Source organism: Myzus persicae, unplaced genomic scaffold (assembly GCF_001856785.1).
Source record: "Myzus persicae strain clone G006 unplaced genomic scaffold, MPER_G0061.0, whole genome shotgun sequence".
In the NCBI taxonomy this organism is placed as follows: domain Eukaryota; kingdom Metazoa; phylum Arthropoda; class Insecta; order Hemiptera; family Aphididae; genus Myzus; species Myzus persicae.
The window spans coordinates 90,277-99,875 of record NW_019104021.1 but is presented as its reverse complement, the minus strand read 5'-3'; the positions used below and the strand labels follow the sequence as shown (position 1 = coordinate 99,875).

Here is a 9,599-nt window from a genome sequence, read left to right as displayed (position 1 = left end):
GTGATTTGACGTTAAAGTGATAGTTAATGTTGTTTTTTTTAAATATGTACATATATTGTATGGATTGTACATTGTTTAGGAATGTATCACGAGGTTCCAATGTCAGCAACAAATAGGAACCAACCTGGACATCAGAATTTAAGTCAATGCCAATATAATACCAACATCACCAATCAATCATTGAGTATATTTTATTTATATATGCAATTTTATCTACTCATATATCTATAAATTTCGTGTAATATCAATTATTACCTTTTTTTTCTTATATTATTTACTAATTGTATTTGATGTTGTTTGTGTTGTAAACAAACCATATGATAAATAAATAAAATACACAAGCAATAGTCTAACAGTTAGAGCCTCTAACCTAACCATAACAATTAAAGCAAAATTATTGAACATCATCTAAAAATAATTATTACAGTACAATTAAATTCAAAGGCCATCAACACTCAGTAAACTAGAAAACGCATAAATGCAATTTATTATTTTGTTTAATTTATTAATAGTGACAGTAACATAAAATTAATTATGATGTTGAAACTGCATTACTTCATAACTTTTATGGAGTACATCTGTCTAAAAATCTTGGATATAGACAGACTTCACGAATATGGTATCTATTCAATAACCAACACATGAATCTTTCCAATCCTAAGCCATATCCACCATGAGGGCATGATCCAAATTTCCTCTAAATTCAAAATTAAAATTTAGTTTTACTTCAATAACACTATTTTCAAGTAATGTTAGAATCAAAAAAGGTGTCTATTAGTTACTCTAGATTTTGAACATGTAAAATAAAACCAATAGAGCTTCAACAAACCTGATCAGTATACCAGTAATACGGTTTTGGGTCGATTCCGACCTTTTTATAACCAGCCAGTAACTCTTTTTCATCCCAAATACGCATTGAACCACCAACAATTTCACCAACACCAGGCAATAAGACATCCACCTATAACAACATTACATACTTTGGTTAATAATCATACTTAGAACATTTAATCATATACTAACAGATTCAGTAAGAGTATTATCTTCAGGACATCGAGACATATAGAATGATTTGATTTCAGCAGGAAATCTGCACAACATAATTGGCTGATTAATTAAATCCGTCATTTTTCTTTCAGCCATTTCAGGAATGTCCTAAATGAGTAATAATAAGTTATAAATTTGAATTATAAAAATATAAACAAATTACTAAATATTATACACAAAATTACCTCTCCAAATTCATAAAATGAATTATCTTCCTTGGTTATGTTGTTTTCACGCAAAAATTCAATGGCCATTTTATAATCCATTCTTTTAAAAGGTCTTTTCGGTACAGCAAATTCCTAAAACATTTTGATTTTTACTATAAATCCCATTTTAATTAATATTTTGGTTACAACATTTATATTAATGAATAATTCAAATTAAAATTAATCATTAATAATTATAATAATATAAAAAGTGAAAATTATAAATATTTTAAAAAATAATCATGGAACATAAAAATTATAGAAAAATTTGATCAACATTTTTTCCTAAGTTTCTTATTGTAATTCAAAAATTAATAAAAATAAACACTTTTAACAAAAATTCCTATTAGCATTTACTAGATATGATAAACTATGTAAATATTCGCCTATTTTTGTGGTATATAAATATTTAAAATGTTTGGCTTTTTTTGTTTATTCAATTTATGTATGATAAAATTATTGGTTACGAATTATAAGTAAAAACCTTGAAATTTAATAGAATATTCCCCACAATTTTTTCTTACTGCAAATAAAAAGCATCCAAAATTTATAGTCACAATTTTTCGTGTGTGCATTAAAGTTAAAACCTTTACAAAAAATTCATCTAAATCACAAAAATATCCAAATAATTTTGTAGTATTATTAGAATATTTCTAATTTTTTCACCTAAGATTTTAAAACACAATGTTCCTCGTATATTTTTTTTACTATAAATAAAAAATAAGAAATGTATAGCCACATATGGCATCAAATGTGTATATTACTTTGTATAATCTATAGATATAAAAAATATTTAAAAAATAGCAAAAGATTAATATTTATTGTTATGTAAGAATGGATCAAATTATTTATATCTTGTAATGTTTAATTTATTTGATACAGATAAAAAATTACATTTTGTGCCCATACAGTAGATGGCACAAATTCTAAGAGTAATTAATTGTTTTACATCAAGTTACGAGTATACTTATTATTAATTATTATTCATTTTATTTGTTAGGAAAACACCGTAAATTAAAATTGTCTTATTCTCCAGTTATATGATCTGTACAGTTAAAGAATTTGGAGAATATATTTTTAATAGCGTTAACCCAGTACACATGTATTATAAAAAAATACTTAGTTACATACATCACATCATTAGTCTTTTTTTATGATTTTTAGTGCATTTTTGCAATATTTTATGCTTATGTTCTTTGAGCTACAACATCCAAATTTTAGGGATAACATATAAGGCTAACATATATAACCTTAGTTAATAACAATACACCAATTGATGGTGGTAAAGAAGTTAGTTGACAAAAAATAAGTTTGTTTTCCCACGGAATAGGGCATATTGGTAGGTACATGTGTTCCAATAAAAAAAATTGAACTTTAAAATCTAAAAACTTACTGGATTTAATTGTTTCACAATATCAGCATGTGGTGACTCTAAAACACGCTTCACTACATCACAAATCATATCTTCAATCCGATTTAGTAGATCATCAAAAGTAATAAATGCGAATTCAGCTTCTACGTGAGTATATCTATAATAAAAGTAATGACAGATTTGATGGATGGCAAACGATTAACACTTATTTGATAAACTTCTTACTCAGATAAATGTCTTCTCGTACGACTCTGTTCAGCACGATAACTTTGAGCCATACAAAATACATCACCAAGTGCTGGTAAGCAAGTTTCTAAGTAAAGCTGGGAACTTTGAGTCAAATATGCTTCTTGTCTAAATATTAAATGTTTTTATAGTTTATAATATTATACTATGGGAAAATTATTCTCACCCAAAGTAATCCAGTTTAAACAATGTAGACCCGCCTTCCACTTGAGTCTGTACTAATGTAGGTGGTACAACTTCAACGCAGCCTTTATCTAAATTATGCATACGGAATGCTTGAGTGACCACTGATCTCATTAATAAGATTTTGGATGTCTACAAAATATAATATAATAAAATAATAAAGCATAATTTAAAACCAATGAATTAATATTTTACATTTTCTCCACGAATGGCAATATGCCTATTGTCCAATAGCACCTCTGGATTAGCATCTTCATTCAATATAGAATCAGCACCACCAGGTGGTGCTAATGTAATTAATTCCCAATAATCAACTTGAAGTTCATGCCCTCCTGGTGCCTATTTGACATAGAAAAAGATTTGTATAGTCACACATAAGACTAGATTTTATATATTAGTAGTTATTAGCAAGTAATCCTTACAGACTTTCCTTCAGGAACTTCTTTCAAAACTCCAAAAAGAAGAACAGATGATTCAGTAGACAACATTAAAGCATTATATGTTTGACATAATTTTTCATTAAGAACTGTTTGAACAAAACCTGTGCCATCTCTTAATGTGATAAACATTAATGATTTTCCTATAAAATTTTACTAATTACAACAAGTTATTGCACTTATCTAAATTGGCTGATTCAAAACTTACAATATTATTTAACTATAATTAGTAGATAGTCAAGGGAGTGACTATCACTAAGCCTTAACATTATAGAACTACAAATACCTTGTCTCCTAAGTCTATGTACCCATCCATACATTTTAATCCTTGAATTGCGATATTCAGAAGCATTTTTTATTTTAATTAAAGTGGCAGGCGGTAAAGTAGAATCTTCAGATAATATTAATTTTTTTGCTTCTTCTAAATTTTTATTCCTTTTAGCAGCATCTTCTTCTTCTTTTTTGGCTTTTTCTACATTTTTATGATGTTCTCTGACCCAAAATTTTTGATTTTTCTTTATTTGAGTTTTAGGAGCAGGTTCAAATTTCTGTTAAATAAATGTAATTTGGTCAGTGTATTATTTTCAGTCATAGTATGCACATCATAGTTATTAACCAAAGTATCAAAATTATTATATGAAAAAAAAGTATTAATCGCATACATTGCCTTCGGTTTTAGAATCTACATAAATCACTGGAAATGGTTCTTTTCCAGCATGTTTCATGGCCTGCAATATGGTCTTGAAAGGCTTTAACTCAGTACCATCACCAGAAGTATCATCACCATGTTTTTCTGATGTGAAGAGCTCACCTAAAATATTCATCAAAATTGTATGTCATATAAATAATTATTATTATGCATTTAAAACTATAAATAATTTTCATAATATGTCCAAAACTAAAATCGTCAATATAAATTCCTGGCCACATAGGTCACTGGCAAATACATACTATGTATAAAAAAAATGATTTATATACGTCTTCGGGGACGACAACCAGATGTAATAATAAGCTACATATTATTGCAAGTTGTTTACATACTACAGTGTAGTATTATTATTATTTATGCCATGATTAATGAACGAAATCAGGCCCGGATCGGCTCTGAGAGTTTCCGAGTAGAACCCAGTGGGCTGCGTAAAATTTGGAACAGCTTAGTATGGGTGAACATTTTTGAATACCACTAAGCTCTGAACAATAAAATATGAATAATAATAAATAATAAATATTATTGAAAAATGGGCCGTTAACATTTTTAGGGCCAGTTAAAAATTGAATATTCTAAAACTCAGTGGGCCTATCCAGCACTGTGTGCAATTAGTTATTACAAATTTTTACATCCAAAAATTTTCCATAAGAAATTTTAACGCAAGTTGCCAATCCTTCGATAGATTATCAATTATCATTTAGTTACCAATAGAAAGTTTCTCCACAGCTTCGACAGTTGTACCTTCAGACATGATGTCCTGTGCTCTGCTGTGAAAGTGTAAAGTACTAAAATTAAAAATACTAAAATAGTAAAAATGTAAACTCCACGTCGTCTCAGCCTGTGAGTCGTGGTTGTGACTTGTGAGTGACCGTTTCGGTCGGAAAACAAGATAGGGAATTAGGGAATAGTGATAACTGATAATATTGTTGTTGTAGGTGGGTGCATGGCTATATTATAAATATATTATCTACAAACATATAATCAAATGATCATATTTACAGTAAGTTCCATAGACCTGATAATATTATTATCAGGTCTATGGTAAGTTCTGTGCAATAGACAATAGATAATAATATATGTTATCTTAAATCGTGTCACGGACTGGATATTATTATATTTTGTATCCTAGATTTCTGTGTTCATACTTTATATTATGCAGTTTTAATTATAGTATATTTATATTATACATTAAACACAGCAAGTTCTAATTACACAGAATAGAAATAATATGCAATTATTAAAAATCTGTGGTAACTTAATAAATTAATCATGTAATTAATTTTATTTATGTATAGAAAATATTAATAATAATTTTTGTTTAAATTTTGTAATTTAGTTTTTGCCATAATAATATACTGCATGTCGTCTATGGAATTATGAATAGAGAATAATAAATAATCAGTTTATTTAGTATTCGTTTGTATAGACTACACAGAATGATCTAACAAATTTTAATTATAATTGTTTGGGTATTATATTATATATATTATATAAAATGTCAGAAAACTACAAAGTACAGGTGAATAATGTCATGCATTTAGTTGTGAGTGAATGCTAAGTCGTAATATTAATAATCCCTGTTGCCGAATTGGTTTTTCAGTTGAATCAAGTAGAACAAGCTATCGAACAGACAGAGAGTGTTGACCAATTAAATGATCTATTATCGTTACGAGATAGTTTGGTTGAACTTATAGCACTGACTAGTGAAACTTGTAAATCAGAGCAAACCACTCAAAATCCATTAGATGAAGAGTATGCTCTTTTTAAGGTAATATCTGTTCAATTAATTTTAAATTTTAAAGTTAATCAACAAAACTGTTTAGTCAGAAATTGAAACTATTGACGAAACACAAAATACAAATTATGATGAAGATGATACGTCATCCTGTGAAATTTTAAATGTTTCTGAAAACAAAAAAGTAAGTAATTCAGTATTACTTGATATAATATAAAACCATTTATGAATTACAATAACAAATAATTAAATACTTTAATTGAAATCAGTGAACATAACTTATTCAATTTTGACTTTTTTTAAAGGACCTCCTTACTACTAGATTCTAAGGAACATTTTTAAGGCAACTTTTTATACATTTAGCAATTAGCCTTGTTATTGTATTAGTCATAAATGATTGTTAGTAGTAACATTGATTGTTATTACTAGTATTAATAATCAATGATAGTAGTAGTACAGAGAGATTGCACACGTTCATGTCATATAATAATTTTGTAATAGCGAAAGAAATTATTATTTTTCACTCAAACAGACAACTCTAATTTCAATAATACCTCTATTTGCTGTCCGACAGAAAATCTTAATTTCCCCCAAAATGTACGAGAGATCAATCAAAGCACATTTTTATAATTGTATTTAGTTGATTAAATATTTAAGTTCGAAATTGTTGAAAATTATAACAACATTAATTGCTATCTAAATTACAATAAATCGTATATAATATTCAGGAGAATCCCAATATTTTTTTTAAATGATAATTATCAACACATATTGTTGGAATGAGAAACAGTAGTTATGACAAAAAAATTACATTTAAGAGGTTCCTTGAGAATGTGAAGAAGCCTCCTTGTGTTGTCTGTGTTTCACAAACGTATAACAAAGCAAATTTGTTTTCTGCAGTTCCACTTTAGTCTAGTAAACTTTAATAATAGAATGAACCTATTATCAAACTTAAAAGTAAGAATATTATCTGTATTTTCAGTTTTCACAATTTATTTTTAAGTGAGTTGTAATAATTTTTAAATTATAATATTTCACATAATTACTTAAAAGGTTACCAAACCCCTATAAACTACTGCTTGTAATGGAGTTTAGGATTCGATAAATGTATACATTTTTAGGATGTATGTATTGTTACACAAAATTTGTAATAATTGTAATCAATAATTTCAAACCAATTATACAAGTTTAGATACACATACTCATAACTTGCTTAAAAACCTCTCTATTAAGGACCATTGCTGCCTTCAAGAGATTTCATCGTCTATCTCTGCTGTATGTTGATGCCAAGGTTACATTTTGGTCCATCTTTTTCAAATCTCTAGTTATTACATCGATCTATTGGGTTCTAGGTCTTCCTAGGAGTCTTTTTTTGTTTATTTTTCCAACGAGTACTTTGTTTTATTAATTGCCCAAATGCTCTCCAAGTGTGGCCAAATCACTCTAGTCCTTTAAAAACTAATTATTAAAAATATTGTAAAAACCCATGTGAAAACAGAAAATATTCTTAGCTTTTAGTACTTCTGACAACTTCTACAAATTTGATATGTTGTATGTTTGTAAGATGAAAACAACCCACACAGGTGTGTATATCCTCTTAATAATTATTTATGTGTGATAATAATTGTGAAGGACTACCCCAAAATAAATTTTAAAAATGTACATTGTACAATGTAAATTAATAGAATTTGTTTTTAGGTGAACCATGATAGTCATTCATCCAATACATTAATTGAAATAGATTCAGATAGTGATAATATAAGTTCTTGTGAAATTATTGATGACCATCATGAAACTAATGGAATTGAAGTAAATTAATTCACATTATTTATTAATTATTAATTCATTAGTAAAATATTTGATTTATTAGAGCGAGTTGGCAAATTTACAAGGAACCAAGTGTCAAGCTCCATTTGAAACAGACTATGATGAAACATCAACATATCATAATGCACTCATTATGTCTGTTAAAATGAATGATTCGACAGATCAACAATCATTGGATGATATATTAGTAAAGTTTTTAAAATAATATTGTTAAGTCTTAGTTTTTCTAATTTATTAAAATTATATTTTATTAGGTAACTGTATTGTATACAAATCCAATATGCAAACAAATGCTACCTTGTCAATTTTTTTTAAGTGGCGAATGCAAATATTCTGATGATAGATGTTATTTTTCTCACGGAACTCAAGTTCCTTTATCACGCCTCACAGAGTTTAAGTAATGTTGTATACTAGTTTATAATTTTATAATATTTGTTTATATCCATATTTTTTCCCCTTGATGTATAGAGAACCAGATTTTAAAAATTTAAAAATAGGAAGTCTGGTATTAGCAAAATCATCTGAAGGTGGTCTTTGGTCTAGAGCCATTGTCTTAGATATTACTCATGGCACATCAAATAATGATGGAAGTTGTACTGTTAAATATGAAACTAAAGGACTTGGAGAAACAGAAGTTCCAATGCAAAATATTTTTCCTTTGATTGGGAACGGTATTATCATATTTAAATAAGAGTGGAACAAAATATATTTATTTATACATTTGTAGATGAAGAAATTTACGACTTGTCATCCGATAGTGACGAAGAAAGTAAAATTAAAGAACGCGATTCAGTAATAGTTAATAAAGTGCTATTAAGTACAGAACCTATACAATCACTTGGAAATTGGGAAAAACACACAAGAGTACTTATTTTTGTTTATTTAGTTGTACTTACAATAGTGACATTAAAATGTTTTTATTTTTATTTTTTTTTAAATTTTAAACAATTTGTTTAATAAACAAAAGTCATGTTCATCTGTGTGCACAAAACACCAGATGTATTTCGACCATTTGTATAAATAATTTTTTTAGGGTATTGGTTCGAGATTAATGGCTAAAATGGGATATATAATGGGAGCGGGATTGGGTAAAAACGGCGAAGGAAGAATTAACCCTGTTGAAGCTACAGTTTTACCAAAAGGAAAATCATTAGGCAAGTAGTAAAATTATGTTAACATAATTTATTTTAATAACCTTTTAAATTATGTTTTCAATATTTCCAGATCACTGCATGTCTATAAAGAATACTGAACAAATTCAAGATGCCCGTAAAAAACGGAAACAACAATTGAGACTTGAAAGATGTATGAAAAAATCTTATGAGAAATCATTAGAAAAGCCTCCAGATGTTTTTACGTTTCTCAATAATGAACTTAGTAAGTGTGTCAAATACAAGTATGTAGCCATTTTATTTTATATTTAATTCATTATTTTGTATAGATATCAAAAACAGTAATCAAGATAAAAACGTGATGGATCAGAAGAAACTAAAAAGTTCTACAATACACGACTTGAATGTTAGAAGTTTAAAAATAGAAGAAGATATAAAACGACAACTAACAAATATACAAGAGTTAAATCATACATTAAATCGAAGTACATCTGGTTCCATTCAGCATAATATGGTCAGTCAGAAATTGATTGAAGCTAATAACCATCTCTCACGCTTGAAAGATGAAGATAAGTCTATAAAAAAAGAACATACATATAGAGAAACTCACAAAAAAATGACTGTATTTTAATAAACTAGGGCTAGAATAATGTACATAATATTCTATAAATATTCTATAATACAAATATCAATCAAAATTTGTTTTAAAAATAGAAAGTTTTTAT

The 9,599-nt window shown here is 27.5% G+C and overlaps 2 protein-coding genes across 4 annotated transcripts; one reads left to right on the top strand and one right to left on the bottom strand.

Annotated features, from left to right (window-relative positions):
* Positions 1 to 459: 459 nt before the first annotated feature.
* On the bottom strand, positions 460 to 4,951 carry LOC111037674 (asparagine--tRNA ligase, cytoplasmic). The gene is made up of 12 exons (XM_022320367.1): positions 4,906 to 4,951; positions 4,154 to 4,302; positions 3,778 to 4,039; positions 3,477 to 3,634; positions 3,250 to 3,393; positions 3,038 to 3,186; positions 2,851 to 2,979; positions 2,647 to 2,782; positions 1,233 to 1,346; positions 1,024 to 1,155; positions 830 to 961; positions 460 to 697 (listed from the first exon to the last, which is right to left on the bottom strand). The coding sequence occupies exons 1-12, from the start codon at positions 4,949 to 4,951 to the stop codon at positions 566 to 568; spliced, it is 1,683 nt and encodes a 560-aa protein (XP_022176059.1). The 3' UTR covers positions 460 to 565.
* Positions 4,952 to 5,312: 361 nt separating this feature from the next.
* On the top strand, positions 5,313 to 9,569 carry LOC111037675 (zinc finger CCCH-type with G patch domain-containing protein). Of its 3 annotated transcripts, none has more exons than XM_022320368.1 (12): positions 5,313 to 5,450; positions 5,537 to 5,719; positions 5,801 to 5,968; positions 6,024 to 6,119; positions 7,634 to 7,744; positions 7,806 to 7,949; positions 8,017 to 8,159; positions 8,231 to 8,433; positions 8,490 to 8,626; positions 8,796 to 8,916; positions 8,987 to 9,139; positions 9,204 to 9,505. In XM_022320368.1, exons 2-12 carry the CDS (start codon positions 5,696 to 5,698, stop codon positions 9,503 to 9,505), a joined length of 1,602 nt encoding a protein of 533 aa, XP_022176060.1. In that variant the 5' UTR covers positions 5,313 to 5,450; positions 5,537 to 5,695. The 3 variants fall into 3 exon arrangements, with proteins under 3 accessions (XP_022176060.1, XP_022176061.1, XP_022176062.1); XM_022320369.1 differs by having other exon boundaries at positions 5,313 to 5,471; XM_022320370.1 differs by lacking the exon at positions 5,313 to 5,450 and having other exon boundaries at positions 5,696 to 5,719; positions 9,204 to 9,569.
* Positions 9,570 to 9,599: the final 30 nt, after the last annotated feature.

Coding starts and splice junctions, on each gene's coding strand:
- LOC111037674 (XM_022320367.1), bottom strand. CDS start 4,951: ATGTCTGAAGGTACAACTGTCGAAGCTGTGGAGAAACTTTCTATTG. Junction 1,347..2,646: donor TTGTGAAACAATTAAATCCA/GTAAGTTTTTAG, acceptor AAAATGTTTTAG/GAATTTGCTGTACCGAAAAG. Junction 962..1,023: donor ATAATACTCTTACTGAATCT/GTTAGTATATGA, acceptor ATGTTGTTATAG/GTGGATGTCTTATTGCCTGG.
- LOC111037675 (XM_022320370.1), top strand. CDS start 5,696: ATGTCAGAAAACTACAAAGTACAG. Junction 5,720..5,800: donor CAGAAAACTACAAAGTACAG/GTGAATAATGTC, acceptor TTGGTTTTTCAG/TTGAATCAAGTAGAACAAGC. Junction 7,745..7,805: donor ATGAAACTAATGGAATTGAA/GTAAATTAATTC, acceptor TTGATTTATTAG/AGCGAGTTGGCAAATTTACA.